At 39.9% G+C, this 18,341-nt stretch overlaps 1 protein-coding gene across 1 annotated transcript; it reads left to right on the top strand.

Moving 5' to 3' along the window:
- The first annotated feature begins 4,328 nt into the window (after positions 1-4,328).
- On the top strand, positions 4,329-13,122 carry LOC137024941 (trypsin-like). The gene is made up of 6 exons (XM_067392904.1): positions 4,329-4,442; positions 6,946-6,966; positions 7,306-7,474; positions 7,561-7,826; positions 7,910-8,049; positions 12,232-13,122. The coding sequence occupies exons 1-6, from the start codon at positions 4,331-4,333 to the stop codon at positions 12,505-12,507; spliced, it is 984 nt and encodes a 327-aa protein (XP_067249005.1). The 5' UTR covers positions 4,329-4,330; the 3' UTR covers positions 12,508-13,122.
- The last annotated feature ends 5,219 nt before the right edge of the window (positions 13,123-18,341 follow it).

Raw genomic sequence — 18,341 nt, 5'->3', positions numbered from 1 at the left:
CTCAAGAGAGTCAGGGTCCTGGCTGAATGCCAGGGCGGCGCTGGAAGAACTGACCAGGCGGGTTCCCCTGGGTCTGGAGTCCTGGCTGGTTGCCAAGGCGGCGCTGGAGGAACTGACCAGGCTGGTTCCAGCGGGTCTGGAATCCTGGCTGATTGCCAGGGTGGTGCCGGAGGAACTGACCAGGCTGGTTCCAACGGTTCAGACGGCCTGGGCAGTGGCGGCAGGGCAGAAAGCCTGGGTGGCGGCGGCAGGGCAGAAGGCTTGGATGATGGCGGCAGGACAGAAGATCTGGGCGGTGGCGGCAGGGCAGAAGACTTGGACGGCGGCAGAGCAATAGGACAAGGGTGCTTCATGGCCATATCAGGGAGAGCGGACAGCTCGGTGACGGCCTCCGTGGCTGTATCAGAGAGAGCGGACAGCTCGGTGACGGCCTCCGTGGCCGTATCAAGGGGAGCGGACAACTCGGTGATGGTACCAGGCTCGGGCTGCTCAGGCGGCAGGGCAAGGCGCTTCGGTGGCGCCGGCAGGGCACGGCGCTTCGGTGGCGCGGCCTCCGTGGCCGTATCAAGGGGAGCGGACAGCTCGGTAACGGTCTCCGTGGCCGTATCAGGGAGAGCGGAGGACTCAGGGATGGCAGCGTGCTCAGGCTGGGGCTGCTCTGGGACGGCAGCGTGCTCAGGCTGGGGCTGCTCTGGGACGGCAGCGTGCTCAGGCTGGGGCTGCTCTGGGACGGCAGCGTGCTCAGGCTGGGGCTGCTCTGGGACGGCAGCGTGCTCAGGCTGGGGCTGTTCTGAGAGCATCCTCCAGGCACGCAAAACCGCCACAACATAGAACGTGAGGACAGCCTTCTTGGCCATCACTGGACTGATAGGGAGAGCATGCCGTACTGGAGCGGACTCAATGGCTGGAGCGGACTCACTGGCTGGAGCGGGCTCTGTAGTAGACCCACTGGCTGGAGCGGACTCACTGGCTGGAGCGGGCTCTGGAGTGGACTCACTGACTGGAGCGGGCTCTGGAGTGGACTCACTGACTGGAGCGAGCTCTGGAGTGGACTCACTGACTGGAGCGGGCTCTGGAGTGGACTCACTGACTGGAGCGGGCTCTGGAGTGGACTCACTGACTGGAGCGGGCTCTGGAGTGGACTCACTGACTGGAGCGGGCTCTGGAGTGGACTCACTGACTGGAGCGGGCTCTGGAGTGGACTCACTAACTGGAGCGGGCTCTGGAGTGGACTCACTGACTAGAGTGGACTCACTGACTGGAACGGGCTCTGGAGTGGAGTCACTAACTGGAGCGGGCTCTGGAGTGGACTTACTGACTGGAGCGGGCTCCGGAGTGGACTCACTAACTGGAGCGGACTCTGGAGTGGACTCCCTGACTGGAGCGGGCTCTGGAGTGGACTCACTGACTGGAACGGGCTCTGGAGTGGAGTCACTAACTGGAGCGGGCTCTGGAGTGGACTTACTGACTGGAGCGGACTCTGGAGTGGACTCACTGACTGGAGCAGACTCTGGAGTGGACTCACTAACTGGAGCGGACTCTGGAGTGGACTCCCTGACTGGAGCGGGCTCTGGAGTGGACTCCCTAACTGGAGCGGGCTCTGGAGTGGACTCACTGACTAGAGTGGACTCACTGACTGGAACGGGCTCTGGAGTGGACTCACTAACTGGAGCGGGCTCTGGAGTGGACTCACTGACTGGAGCGGACTCTGGAGTGGACTCACTAACTGGAGCCGGCTCTGGAGTGGACTCACTGACTAAAGTGGACTCACTGACTGGAACGGGCTCTGGAGTGGACTCACTAACTGGAGCGGACTCTGGAGTGGACCCACTGACTGGAGCGGACTCTGGAGTGGACTCACTGACTAGAGTGGACTCACTGACAGGAACGGGCTCTGGAGTGGACTCACTAACTGGAGCGGGCTCTGGAGTGGACTCACTGGCTGGAGCGGGCTCTGTAGTAGACTCACTGACTGGAGCGGACTTACTGACTGGAGCGGACTCACTGACTGGAGCGGACTCACTGACTGGAGCGGACTCACTGACTGGAACGGGCTCTGGAGTGGACTCACTAACTGGAGCGGGCTCTGGAGTGGACTCACTGACTGGAGCGGACTCTGGAGTGGACTCACTAACTGGAGCGGGCTCTGGAGTGGACTCACTGACTAGAGTGGACTCACTGACTGGAACGGGCTCTGGAGTGGACTCACTAACTGGAGCGGACTCTGGAGTGGACCCACTAACTGGAGCGGACTCTGGAGTGGACTCACTGACTAGAGTGGACTCACTGACAGGAACGGGCTCTGGAGTGGACTCACTAACTGGAGCGGGCTCTGGAGTGGACTCACTGGCTGGAGCGGGCTCTGTAGTAGACTCACTGACTGGAGCGGACTCTGTAGTAGACTCACTGACTGGAGCGGACTCACTGACTGGAGCGGACTCACTGACTGGAGCGGACTCACTGACTGGAGCGGACTCTCTGACTGGAGCGGACTCTCTGACTGGAGCGGACTCTCTGACTGGAGCGGACTCTCTGACTGGAGCGGACTCTCTGGCTGGAGCGGACTCACTGACTGGAGCGGACTCACTGACTGGAGCGGACTCACTGACTGGAGCCTTTCTCCTCCTCTTCCTCCTTTTACGTGAGATAGACGATGTACCTGTGCCCATCTCCTCGGTGGACTCTGGAGCGAACTCACAGGCTGGATCGGACTCACTGGTTGGTAGATCAACGAAAACCCAGAAATCCAGGGTCCGGAGCCCCTCCAACTCACATTGAGGAAGAGGGTCATCAAGGCATCCATTGAATATCTCCTTTTGCGCTGCATCATTATAACGCAGTCCTCTTGCCATTGTCCAGAAAAACTGGGCGAAACCTCCTACCTCTGCTCCCTCCTGTCGCAGAGCCAATACTGCCCGAAACAGAGCCATTCGCTCTTCAATGGAGGCTGGAGGACGAATCCGAACACTCATGCTGCTGGATCCCTTGGTGGTGGTTTATTCTGTCACGGGCACACAAGAACAAGATGTTGAGATCCAGTTGCAGCATAAGTATTTATTGGGGAATCCAGAAACGTTAATCCAAAGGCAGGCAAGGGTCAAAATCCAAAATATCCAGTCCACAAAACACAAAGCCAGAGAAACAAAACGGTGCACGTAACAATACAATAAACCACAACCAAGGACAGAAACAACTGAGTATAAATAGACAGACACTAATGATGAAACACAAAACAGCTGGGTGCAATGAAATGGTGATAATGAGTCCGGGAAGTGCGTTAATCGTAATGTAGTAAATGCAATGGGTGGAAATGAGAGTCCGGGATGGAGTGCCCTCTAGTGGCTGATAGGGCACTCTCACTGGTGATCGTGACAGTTTAGCCTTATTGTTTAAATCAGATTTTTTGAACGCACTGTGCACCAATTGTCCAAATATGTCATGGATTTTTTTAAGTAACATAAATCTTTCATGGGTTTTCTACTACATATTTCTGTAAGAGACATCATTTACGTTATATTAAGCCATACATGTCTTAATATCAGGGGTTCCATTTAAAACAATTTATTTGAATTTTTTTTTTTTTTTTTGCAAAAACCAATCACAAAAATAATTTTAACAACTATTCCACAGTATATAAAAAAAGAGGATTACTTGCCATGGCAACAAATGGCTGTTACACAGAAGAGTACCTCAGTAACATACGTCCGAATAGGCACATTTTCGGCAGTATACAGACATGTGGAATTTCCCATATTTGGTTAGTAATACTCCTGGACTCATCCAAAAAAATCTGTGGTGGTCCGTAAACACCTATTTTCATGCAGTGATATATGTCTAAACCAGTATTTCCACTTAACATTATGCAATGTTTACTGCAGCATTGACCAAGTGGATCAGGTATCCCAAGCTTATGTGACTGAGTGGAGGTGGGGCAAATTTGCATATTCATGATTCCACATATGCTGTATGAAGCAAGGATGTAGCTACATTCACGCTATTTTTAAGGCATGATTTTTTTTTTTTCCACAGGAAAAAAAATGTTTAAATGTGTAATTTTGGTGATCAAAGATGAGCTTTAAAGGATAAAATGACTACAGGTGGACTACATATTTAATATACTGTAGGTCTGCCAGGTCATGCCCATTCAGTATGCTAAATTGTAAGCATACAAAAGTTTTAAAAATCAAATTAGAGACACTTGAAATGTTGTAATGTGTAGTGAAATGACCTTGAACTGAAAGTTGCTCAATTCGCAATCATTAACATTTCCTGTTAAGGTAACCAGGATGTGTTCTGTAAATACTGACAGAATAAAGGCATCTGAAAAAAGATGAGTCAGGCACTCATGAGAGGAAACAGCAGTCAGAACACAGACCAGAGCACAAGTATGAAGTTTAACACAGCTTTGAGTGTTATTGGAACCATACTTCTCAGCATAGAAGGTAAATCTTAAAATCTATAAAATTAAGTGTAGATTTAATAATGTTTAAATGGTTTAATAATGACAATTCAATTGAATTCCTGTTGCTAAGGACCTTTGTAACTCACAGACACTGATACCTGAAATGGCTATTACTGCAAACAAGTGATTGTAAATACCTTTTCTCTAAAGGTTTGTTTAAATGCTTGAAATTAGATTTGGAGATAAATATACATTGTGCTTTCGTAAAATGTATTTATTTATATACGTAATTTTAATGGATGAGTTTAATGTATATGAACTCATTCAGTACTGTTTAAACAGCAGCTCAGGGTGTGCCTCATGAAGTTGGTTGAGCAAAATATTCCAAGTGAGAAATCAAATCTAGACAAACAGTATTGTTCTAAAATTTGGAAAACCATGACAATAATAAAGAATGAATAGTGTCCAAACATTCAACAGCTATTATACAACTATTTTAAGCATAATAATAGTAATTATTTGATATTTTAATAATAAATATTTCATAAATAAAGGTTCAAAAGGAGGTTTTGCAGTGATACTTTAGAAGAACAACTTTTGGTTCCCCAAGAACCTTTGAGTGAACAGTTTTTAAAAGAACTATTTCTTAACATGAAGAACTTGTTTAATAATCTAAATAATCTATAAAGAACCTTTTGTGCAATGGAAAGTTTCCATGGATGTTAAAGGTTCCTCATGGAATGCCAATAAAGAACCTTTATTTTTAAGATTGTAGCATGATTGTTGAATGGGTATAAGTCAAATATATGAAATATGATAGTATTAAAGCATAATTATTTTTTAATGTAGAGTCAAAGTATGTCTCTAGGGTAATTAAAAAAAAATCATGAAAGCTACACAAGTAAGAAGCAAGTATATAGGGTGTGTTTAAGTACTTATGTTAACAAACTACTCACCCACTGTTTGGAAAAAGTGAAAACCTGAAAACCTTTTTGTAAATTAATTCCCCTTTGGATATCAATTTAATTCCATAAATTAGATTGAATCAAGTTGTAGCACTCAATGGCCAATTCCTGATAACCATTTTATGATTTATGGCCATTATTAAAACAAATAATCAATGCAGCAACCCAGAAATCCCTGTATTTTCTGTATAGAGATGCTGTCAGTGTAAAATCGCAAGAATCTGCAGCTGTAGTTGCACTGCTACTTCACACGGTGTGAAACAGGCCTTATTAACTGTTTGCATTTTATTTTATACGTATTATCTTTTTTTATTCCTTTCCTTGTTTTTATTTCATTTGTAATGCATTTTATATCTTTTATGTATCATCTTTTTATTTCTGACTTTTAATGCATTTTAAATCTTGCTGTCTGGTTGAAATTGCTGGGAGAATTAGGAAGTAAACATTTGTGATTAGGTTAAAATTTGGTAAATTTGGATAAGGGGACAAACCATGATGGTTCTAAGGGGAATTGTGATCACTTGCAAAGGCAACATGATTAACACATTCCGGAAATCAAAACACGTTAGTTGGGGCAGTTTCTTACCTGAGGGAAGTTTCCAAAGGGGAAATTTGAGCTGTGATGCATAGTTAAGCTATCTCTGGATTCCAGTCAGGACACTTTCCATGCGGGACATTTGAACTGCATTGCATAGTTAAGATATCCATGTGGCGCAGTTTGAGGTGTCTTGGCAAAAGTGGAGATTGAAACTTTGTGTATCAAATTTAAGTGCCTTAACAGATAGAGCTAGACAGCGGTCGTGACGTGTGAGAAAGATCCATTTAGATCCGCTCTGACGGACAACAAAAAACTCCCTGAAACTTCCTAACTCTTCCATCCAGATAGCGGAATTCTCTGTTTTTACTGTTATTTCTATTTCTAATGCGTTCCATGTTTAATTATTATGTATTTGGTTCTTTATGTAAAGCACTTTGAATTATCATTGTGTATGAAATGTGCTATACAAATAAAATTGCCTTGCCTTATTTAGCTCACAGGACTGACAGGTTCAGTTACTATTTTCCTGACAAGACAGTGAAATCATGAGAAAGTCAGATAAACCACACAAAATGTAATGTAAGAGCAGTCAGACTCAAATGGATTTCCAGAAATGTAATTTGAAAGGTTTTCAAATGACATATGAATGTAGCTCGAAACAGATTTGTAAAAATCGCATTTCATGTGATTATTGGCCGTTCACACTTGCTAAATCTGATTGGATTTTTATCAGATAGTCTGAATGTAGCCTTAGTTTTAATGTTGTAGTGTGTTAGGACTTGTTATTTCTCCTGAGTGATTGTTTATTTTCATTAAAAATAGTTTCCTTGAGTCTCCGTGTTATAAAGCCACATTATAATCTCAGCAACCTGGTTATAATCCTTAAACACTATAATTCACATGAAAGGATTGTCTTGATTCATGTTAATGGTATGTGCCAATACTTACATAATAGGTGAAAGAATAAGGTTTCAGACTACACAAACCAGTTTATCAGCTCTGTACATGTTCATCTAATTGTTTGGTTTCTCGCTTTTCAGGTTCTCTCAGCCAGTTAGATGGTAAGTTGTCACTCTTAAAGCAATAGTTCACCCAAAAATGAAAATTCTGTCATCATTTACTCACTCTCAAGTTGTTCCAAGCCTGTATAAATTTCTTTGTTCTGCTGAACACAAAAATATTTGGAAGAATGTCAGTTACCAAACAAATATCTTCCTTTTTGTACAGCAGAACAAAGACATTTATACAGGTTTGGAACAACTTGAGGGTGAGTAAATGATGACAAGTTCATTTTTGGGTGAACTATCCCTTTAGCGACCATAAAACTATTTGTTCCACATATCTTGTGTGTATAAATTCATTTTAATTGGGAATTCCCACATTGTCTTTCCTATCATCAGTATGTGGTCAAGCCCCCCTGAACAACAAGATTGTTGGAGGGGAGGATGCAGCAGCAGGGGCTTGGCCGTGGCAAGTCAGCATTCAAAGCGCCAAGTATGGAGGCCATTTCTGTGGTGGGAGTCTAATCAATAAAGACTGGGTTTTGTCTGCAGCTCACTGCTTCCAGGAGTATGAAGTTTAAAGCTTAAATACAACTCAAGACACTATTATAAACTGATGATAGTGGAGTTAAAAGTGACTTTCCTTATGTACAGGTCCTTGGATACCATTGAGATCTACCTGGGACGTCGGAGCCAATCAGGCTCAAACCCTTATGAGGAGTTCAGGACAGCGATCCAAGTCATCAACCATCCTAACTATGTCGGTGCTACTCATGACAATGATATAGCACTTCTCCAGCTCTCCTCTTCTGTGACTTTCTCTGAATATATTAAGCCAGTCTGTCTGGCAGCTACTGGTAGTGTATTCACTGCAGGTACAGAGAGCTGGGTCACTGGCTGGGGAGCGCTGAATTCTGGTGGTGAGTGAATATTTGCCTGCAAAACAATATACAGTAAATGGCCATTAAAAGCCACCAAAATTGTTCTTTGTTTTGTGCCACAGGCTCGAGTCCTGACATACTTCAGGAGGTGATGGTACCAATTGTAAGCAACAGTGACTGTAATAATGCTTATGAAGGGGGCATTTCGAGCAACATGATTTGTGCTGGATTGTTAAATGAGGGAGGAAAAGATTCATGTCAGGTAAGACATCAATCATTGATTTGAACTAGGGCTGCACGATATATCGCATGAGATTGTCACACGCATTTCATCAATAAAGCCGGTTCCCTGATTACCACTAAATCCTCATCACCTGCTTTCAAATGGAGCGGCATTTAATAGACAGAACTATAGATCACTGACAAGCCACGCAATATCGCATTCATATCGCAGATGAATCACCTTCGATAATGAACACAATATTGCGTGGCTTTTCAGTGAACTACGGTTCTGTCTATTAAATGGCGCTCCATTTGAAAGCAGGTGATGGCGATTTAGCGGTAATCAGGGAACCGGCTTTATTGATGAAATGCGCGTGACAATCTCATGCGATATATCGTGCAGCCCTAATTTGAACCTTTTTTAATTTACAACTTACAAAACAATAACAGTTTTTGGGTCAGCTGCATTACCATTATCAATCTAGCAGTGTTGCCAGATCTGAGTAAAACACTCACTTAATGAGTAATCAGATTTAGCCCAAAAATTAAAACTCAATATTTGCCACTCCAATACCTTTAGTGACTTTACAGTCACTGTTATGCATTACACACAATTTTAATTAAAAATCACACTACTTTACCAGACATGCAGGATTCAGAGTTGTGTTATCTTTATGTTTTCAAACTCAAATTCTCATATTTGAACTTTATGATCTACTCTCATATACATTTTTTTTCCACTTCTCTTAAAAACAAGATGCCAACAGTCTACACGTAAATGTGTGTGTGTGTTTTATATAAAAAGTAAAAAGTATTTATAATATGTTGGACCTTTTATTAAGAGTAGCCCAGATTTACCTGTTGAGGTGTGCCTTCACAGGCACCTGTAAAATCTTTTGTGATGTTTGAGTCGACGGAGGCTCGACATGTGAAAGGTGCGTTTGCAAAATATGCTGTATTATTTTATGGTGCCGCTAGTGTCACAGAAACGACATACTTGACCTTTAAACATATCAGTTTAGGACACAGATTTAAATCAGACACGACAAATAAAAAACACCATGGCGTCAATTTAAATGTATGCCAGAAGTACTTTTTAAATTCATAATTAAAAATAGGTAAAACATAATTAGTATTAGCAGCCAATTAAAAATAAAAAATAAAATGTTATTATAATAAATATAAGTAGGCTATAATAAATAAAAATATCTATTATAATTATATATATATATATATATATATATATATATATATATATATATATATATATATATATATATATAATGTATAATGGCAAAAAGACTGGCAGCATTGGTTTTCAGCGTGAATGCCGTGAAATACACACAAAACACATCTAAAATGTTGCAATTGTACAAACAGATTTGACAAGAAATCTGAGAGTGGCGGATAGTCAGGTAGGGGGAAGTTAGAAAATACACACAAAGGACCAAAGATCCTGTATCAATACTCGACTACGCCACCTGGAATACACAGCCCTACACAAGGGCACACAGGTTCGTTGCCACAGGCAGGGTGAACAAGGTGATGTGAACAAAGATATTTATTTAAAAAAATAAAATAAAATAAAATAAAAAAACCCCTAAAAGTCACTTTATTCAAATACAAAATTAGTATAAACATTCAAACAGTACACTTATGCCAATTACTCTTTGTGAAAATATACAAATCAAATGATTTTGTTATGCAAATAACTAAAAAATGTAATCCAAATGAGACCCAGGCAAAGCAGCAGTGCAGTCACATCAGTAGGCTTAAATCCAGTGCAAAAATAAGTTACATGAACCCTTGGAGGTACAGTCATAGCCGCTGAACATGAGACTCAAAATAATCATTAAAAAACAACACAAATAAATTACAGTCATACAGTACGTACCAAAAGAGGGCTAACCGCACTGGGGAAGACCTGTGCAGTTGTAACAAATTTTTGGTCATGTTGTCATTACTCAAAAACATTTAGAAATATACAGTGGCGACTGTAACATATGGGGTGTAATACCTTTATATAAATACAAAGGACTGCAATAAACTCCAGAAAATATAAGTATAGTTAAAACTATTTAATATCCATTACATCTATTATCCATAACAATTAATTCCAGTTTAATTAAAACAGCACAGTGAGTCAGATAATTATACAAATATAAAAACAGTTTAAAATGAATAAGTAACAGAGACCACATCACACAATAAAATGTCAGGAAACGCTGTTCCTGGATGCATGTTAATATCCATGGATCACTGGATCAAAAATAAGATATTGGAGCAAAAATACCCCGTATGAGTTTTGGTCTCACATTTATATCATATGATAGCAATATCACACGAGTGCTGTTCTGAATAGCACAAGTGTAAATGTGTTAATGTGAAATTGATTTTATACATTTCAATAAATTAGAAGTTAACACTGAATTATATTTTTAACACAATATTGTCTGTTTTTTGTCACCTACAAAGGCATAAAGCATAGCAAAACGATTTCGGTGTTTCTGAAAGAATTTGAGTTAATCAGGGGAACCAATGATTCAATGGCCCATTCATAAAGAGAGCCATTTACTTTACTAATGAATCAGCCATTTTAAGACTAAGCAGGAATTAATAACTCAATGACTTATACTGCCACCCACTGGCAGGTTTAGTTTCTTACCCCAGAAGAAACTATATGCCCCATAATTTTCCTATAAGGGGAAATTGGTCCGGGTTCTTATGGGTTAAAACAAATTACACTATATATATATAGTGGAAAATTATAGGAAAATTATGGGGCATATAAAACAGACTAAATGGACTACTTAAAACATGTTTCTGCAGTTGTTTTTTAAATACAACCACTCCTTGTCAAAGATCTGTAATGTTACATATATGTGACATTGGGTGTTTATGATAAATTTTTAATGTTACATATTTGTCACATTGGGTTTTTATTTCTCATTTGAAAAAAATAACATTTAGTCAGTTATCTTGCTAAATAACATTTTTTTTTTCTTTTTATTTTCTTTTCCACAACATTTTAAAAATTATAAATTTTCTGGGAAGATAAATAAAAAAAAACTTTTTCAGAAGTAATACAGTTTTTGCATTTTATTTGCTTTGCCACATATTTCAAAACCACAACTGTGACCATTCAATTTTACAACAACTTTTTTGTAACTTATCAAAATTCTAGCTTTTCAGGTATACGGTTTAACCAGAAATACATTTTTAGAATATTTCTCGAAAATGTGCAAACTGAATAAAAATAAATAACTACCTCACACTGGAGGTAAACATGTTGAATATGCATGTAGTGCAATAACATTGCAAAAATGTGTATATTGTGCAATAAAACTGTAATTTCATTAACAATGTTATTAATTTTACATTTATTTTGTTTACATATGTTAAAATATGCTTTTAATTGAGCAGCAGAATATATATAACACTAAAATGATTGAATCAGCTAAATTATTTGAGCAGCTCATTACCATTTTTCTTAATGTGACACATACGTCACATCAAAATTCCACCTACTGTTTTAAGGTTAACAGCCCGATGTGACACATATGTCACCACAGCATTTTCATAACTTGTTTTATATCAATTTGTACAAGACCTGTTTTAAAATCAGGTCAAGTGTAATCTAGGATATGTTATTAAAACATTAGAATTGTTGCATGGGTTGAAACATACATTTAGTAACAAAAACAAGCGTTTTTAAAAATTGCTGAAACTGCAACATGTGCACACCAGGCAGGCCACCATTTTGGAAATGTTACCATGGCAACAAAAATGCACAGATTGTCACATGACTGAACCTGGATGTTCCTTAAATGTCACTTAGGGACTTCCTGGGTTGAAAGTAAGGGATAATGCTTTAAAAAGACCTTTCCAGATAATCACTAGTGTTTGTGACACCCACGTCACCACGGGTTCTTATGGGTTAATTAAATGGAAACAAGGGAACAAATGAGTAAAAAGCCATGATATATATCTCGCTGTCGAGATTTTTTTTTTTTTTTTTTTTTTTTTTTTTTTACATACATCAGCATGATATCAGAAAAAGTTGGATGACCCTCAGACACATTTCTAACCGGCATTCATCTCGCTGTGATCACTGGTGATTGGTTCTGCCCAGATTTCTCAAATTAGCCTAATAATAATAGTTTTTAACAGTTGTTCATTGTATATTTTCAGATATATAAATGTTAAGTGTTTGTCAATACAGGGAGACTCTGGAGGTCCAATGGTCAGTAAGAATGGATCCGTGTGGATTCAGTCTGGAGTTGTGAGTTTTGGTGAAGGATGTGCTGATCCCAAGTTTCCCGGTGTGTACGCCAGAGTTTCTCAGTACAATAGCTGGATCAACAATAAAGTGGGCAGCAACCCACCTGGATATGTTGAATTCTCCAGTGGATTCAGAAGCTCACTCAACCTCCTTTTATTCTCCATTTCTTTTACATTCTCCTTTATTCCCTTCATATGCACCATTTTTTTTCGTTGAGATTGTTTGAATGAATGACAGTTCTCAGGGTTCTTTGATTAAGAGGCCAATTGTGCTGTACAGGTTTTCATAAGTATGTGAAGAAAGTAGATACATTGTTATATTGTCATTTATTCTTTATCTTTTTAAAAGTTCAGCAAGCTGTTGCCCTCAAAATGTTTGGATAATGAAGGAGGAGTTAATGATATTTGGCCTAAATGTGAGACATAAATGATGCTTGCAGTTATTATGCATAGTTAATTATTGTCCTCAATTTGGATCATAACTGATATTTTAAGAGACTGTGGATGACTATTTTTTTTTTTTTTGCAAATGCACTGCAGCCACTTTTTGAAAGTGTTATGTTTAGTTCATTCTCTTCTGTTCCTGCCATTTGTATGTTGACCAAGTTTTCTAATGTGCGCCTGTTAGTCATCTATCTGTGAACGTAGATCTATTTGTTCTTTGTTCCATGTCATCATTGTTAACATGATTGTGTTTCACAGATTATTGTTCCTGTTATCTCCTGTGTTCTTGGTTTTAATCATATTAAAGGCTTTGATATTCCTTTGTTGTGCGCTCATTACAGCCACTATGTTGTGACGCTTTGGTAATGCTTTAGATTACAGCCCACAATAAATGTAATTAAACCAAATTTACAGTGTACTGTAATTTTTTGTAATTATAGTGTAACTATGCAGTATGTACGTGTAGGTATAAGTGAACAATACATAAAGTTTGGGGAATAAAGGGGTAGCAACCTGGAAAATTTAAAATTATTATAAAAATTTAATTTTATAACTGACCTATTTTATAATATTAGATAAAATTAGATAAATTATTAAAATTAATACAATTATTACATTGTATGTATGGCCTACTATGCTAGGCAACCTTACAGTTTGGAGCAATTTAGCTAGAGCATATACTATACCTTTTGGTAATACCTATATGCTACATAAGTATGTATCTATGGGGTACTACAGGATTGAGATTACTAAGCAAAAAAACCTGGGGAAATCTGGGGAAATTATGTAATAAATTTCTGTTATGATTTTATTAAAGGGTTAGTAACCCCAAAATGAAATTTCTGTCATTAATTACTCACGCTCATGTCGTTCCACACCCGTAAGACCTTTGTTCATCTTCGGAACACAAATTAAGATATTTTTGATAAAAGCCGATGGTTCAGTGAGGCCTGCATTGACAGCAAGATAATTAACACTTTAAATTGCCCAGAATACTTTTTGCGTGCCAAGTTTCTGAATATTTTGAATAAAAAAGAAAAAATGAAATAAACGCGATACCTGATACGTTATAAAATAATGTTCTAAAATAACCGTCGCCTTTAACTCACGCTGGAGGCTCAGCTAGAATATAGAGACCCCAGAATATAGATAAATTAGAATATAGATTTAGTTTGCAACTTGGACTTTTTTATTTTTGGATTATTATATTATCATTTCTATAAAATCCCATGAGTCCTGAGAAATGCAATTTCTACTTCTGAAGTGCTCCTTTTATAAAGACCATCGCTTTCTCACATAAATCAGCCCCTACATAGAATGAATTATCGATTCTCGAGCCATCGATATCAACCAAATCAGCACCACCACCACGGACAGCACGTGATAACGTCGCACTTAAGAAGATATTCCTTAAGCAACCTCCTAAGGTATAGTTTGGGGAACACACCTTGAAAAGGTATATATTCAGTTACGATCTACCTTTAGAATCTTTGTAGCGTGATAAGAGGCAACGTTATCGGGAAATGTAGCCCAGTTCAGTTCAACCACATGTGGTCTCCTGTCATCATAACATTACATGGTGTCAGATGTTATTAATATGATAAGCCATGGATCAGTTGAAGCCCCCAGGAGCCCTAAGCTTGGAGGTAAACCTAGCCGAGAACCGGAGAGGTGGGATCCAGCGATTTGAACTGCATCTTATTGCGAGCGGAATCTCAGAGAAGTACGAAAAAATAAAGTGTCCCACATTTCTCCACGTCTCAGGAGATGATGCAATCATGGTATTCAACACGTTTATGTTTGATGATGATGTTGATGACTTTAGAGTATTAAACTGTTTGCCAAATACTGCGAACCACAAAAAAAAAAAAAACGGACATACCGTAGACAATTATTCTTCACAAGAGCATAAGGACAAACAGTGTCTATTGATCCTGATGTGACGGACTTAAAGAATAAAGCAAAAGATTGTGAATTTGGAGAACTTACAGAGTCACTGATAAGGGACCGAATTCCACAAGATGTCGCCCTTTGTCAGAAACGCCTTGAATGCCAGTACAAAGACAAGCTATACACTTTTGAATTTCAGGTCATAGAGCAAAATGCTTGTGCAATTTTGGGAAGAGAATTGTGCAACACATTGGGTGTAATTAAAAAGAAACCTCAAAAGATATTCTGAGAGAATTTTAGGATTTGTTTACAGGACTGGGTTCTATTCTGGGAGTCCACCACATTCAGACAAAGCCTGAGGTCATGCCAGTGATTCATGCTCCCAGGAATGTTAGAGTGGCCCTGAAAAGAAGATAATGAAAGAGAACTGAAACATATGGAAAAGATGGATGTCATCAAGAAACAGAATGAAACCATAGAATGGGTAAATAGTATGGTGACAATAGTAAAACCCAACAAGATTAGGATCTGCGCAGACCCTCAAGATCTAAACAGAGCAACAAGAAGGAAACACTATCCCCTCAAAATGCTTAATGAAGTTGTTGCAGAAATGCCTAGAGCCAAAGATATGCTCAGTAGTGGATGCAAATCAGGGATTTTGGCAGATTCTGTAGATTTAAACACACCCTTAGGGAGCTAGCGTTTTATAAGGCTTCCTTTTGAGATTTCTTAAGGTCCAGAGATGTTCCACATGTGTTTGTCTCAGCATCTTGAAGGAATGGAAGGAGTTGTTAATGTAATGGACAACATTCTTGTATGGGAATAAAACAAAGACTCAGATGACAGCAGACTGAGGAAGCTGTTAGAGAAATTGAGAAGTAGAGATGTCTTGTTCTGGCTAGGGATGGCAAATTGAAGATGCTGTCAGTAAATGTGACATCTGCAATAAGCACAGAAACAACAACCATTAAATCAGATCCACATTGCAAAATATTATATCAAATGAAAAAAGAAATATGTGCACAGGTCTGTATAATAAACAAGTCTGAATTTAAAGACAACAAAGTGCATATGACTTATTCAAAGGCTTAATTTAATAATTTAACATTGGACTGGTCTAATTATCTAGGTCTAACTGAGGTGGTCTGCTATCTTTCTATACTGAAGTTTGTGGAATGTTTCATACTGTAGATTGAAGCTGTGTGTGTCAAAGGGTGTGCAAGAATAATAAAACCAAATACTAACACTAATTCTAATATTCTCTGAATTACACCTCAAACACCACAGCAGGTGGTGGCTCGATACAAAAAATTATTGGGCACTTCAGTAGAGGAGAGACTATGTCAGCTGCTTTGAAGCATGTTGGCGTGTACCAGAACACAAGTGTGGTCAATGCTTCAAATGCAGAGCTATACATCGCTGAGTCTGGCAAATATAAGGAACTCCTAAAAAAACCCACAGCAGTCACGTTAAACTTAGTGCATTTACCACACAATATTCTGCTGCAATTCACAATTCAGGAGGATCCAGCAATATGTAGCCAACTGGGACTTTCATCTAAAACTCCCACTGGTGGAGAACTGGAATAATCTGCCCCACAGATTCAGCTGTGTCAGCTACCAGCTGGTTAATCATTACCATGATTGCACTTATAATAAAAGCGAGACGCGCAAATGGTTGAGTGTGCGTTTAGCAGTTTCTGGTTACCCCTTCTTTCCTTTCCTTTTTCTGGTGGAGTCGTGTGGTTCGGGTCACTTATATTCTTTGTTCAATCTCATGTATGGGGATGAGTGAAATGTGGCATGTGGTCTTTGTAATGTTGATGTGTAACCTGCAGACTCTACACACAGCCGGAGTGCAGCGAGAGCAGGTTGCAGCATGCAATCATTTTATATAGGTTGTGTTGACGCAGTGTGTATGTTCTCTTTCTGGTGGACTATTTTTTGTTTTGACAAATACTTAAAAACTCACTGCTGCGAGTGTGTATGTGTATGTATCCCAGACAGCAACATAGTGTGGCCCAGAACCGGCCCACATCTGATACATGTGGATTTACATGCGGACCAGATGTGGGCCGGATCTGGGCCGACACTATGTTGCTGTTAGGGATATAATACCTGTCAACATTCGGGTACCAAAATCCGGGAGACCTCTGACCAGGAAGGGGGGTTGGGGTTTATTATGATAATAACATGACTTATTCATGTTTCTTTATATTTATTTTTAATTTTATTACAAATGTTATGGCAAAAACAGAAACACTACACAGCAGTTAAAAACGTAAGGTTGAAATATCCAGTGTGCCCTTCTGTACCTCCACCGATTGTGTCTTTGTGATTTAATATGCCGAATAATGTCTTTTTTTTTTACCCGCTGTGTCTGATATTAAAATCAGTGCGACCCACTTTGAGAAAGGCATGGGTATTGTCAATATGGTTTCAAGATATGAAATTAAATTCCTTCGTCCAGCTGTTGTTAAATTTACATGTATATTTTGTTTTTTTCACCAGAACACCACAGAGTCTTCTCCTCCCATTTCTACCAGTGATGCATGATTCAACTTCCCACGTCTACAACCTGTGCAGATATCAACAGCGCAAATGGGTTGTAGGTTTCCAGGTTGAGTTTACAAATGGGTTGTAGGTTTCCAGGTTGAGTTTACAAATGGGTTGAAATTTGTATGTCGATTGTCTGAGTAGAATGCGTTTCATACAAGACCTGACAATTGGACAACCTTGGAATAATATATTGATGTGATTATTCATATAAAGAGGTTTTGGGGGGCCACCATAGACCAAGCTCCAGCGGCCAAGGAGCACACCACGATCCAGGGCCCACCACGATCACCAGCATGCCCAGTTCTGATGGTCGATAGTGCTGTGTTTTATGTACCTTCCCATCCTGTAGTTCCTGCACCAGAGCCTGCTCACAACATGGTCGCCACATCAGAGCCTGTGCACAAGATGGCCACCACGACGGAGTCATCAACCAAGATGGCTGCCTCAACAGCATCACCAGCCAAGATGGCTGCAACGACAGAGCCTCCAGCCGTCACGGACGCCACATCTGTGTTCCCGGTCGCCATGAATGCTGCACATGAAGACATTAAAGCTTTCCCTATGAAACTGAGACCGTTTTCAAGTCTGGAGAACACACCACTGATGTCAGTGTAATTGGGCATCTCAAGCAGTAATTTCAAGCCTGGGGGTCTCTGAGGTGGTCCAATTGTCTACTGTACTCCCGGCAAAATGGTAGGCCTTTGGAGAGGTATGTGGAGGATTTTCTTGAGTTTTCCCATCAGGTGAGCTGGCCTGACACCTCTCTCAGTGCGTGTTTTCGGATGGGACTGGATGAGGATACAATTCGTTAAAGTGACCCTGCTTGTTATTTCTCTTCAGTCGAGTCGATAAATCTTGTTCTCTACCTAAACGGTTCAAATTCTGAAGTAGAAGAAGTAAAGGGAAAAAATTGTCTTCCTCATCCATTTTTATTAGATTATTATAGTTTTATATAAATTATTTGTATTTTAGCAATCCTGTAATCCAGTGTCGGCAATGGTAAATTTTTATTCAGCAATGTTTTACACTTTACAGAATTTTATTTTTATATCAGATTGGAAAGGCTTAGTTTCATTTTACTGCACAGTTATGTTTTCTGGAGGTGTTCAGGAATTTTTATTTTCTATGACATTGAAGAGGTTTATTTTTCATTTTTTTA

The sequence above is a fragment of the Chanodichthys erythropterus genome, chromosome 8, assembly GCF_024489055.1.
Source record: "Chanodichthys erythropterus isolate Z2021 chromosome 8, ASM2448905v1, whole genome shotgun sequence".
NCBI lineage: Eukaryota > Metazoa > Chordata > Actinopteri > Cypriniformes > Xenocyprididae > Chanodichthys > Chanodichthys erythropterus.
Note: the sequence above shows the minus strand (reverse complement) of the source record. Positions and strands in the feature narration are given on the sequence as shown.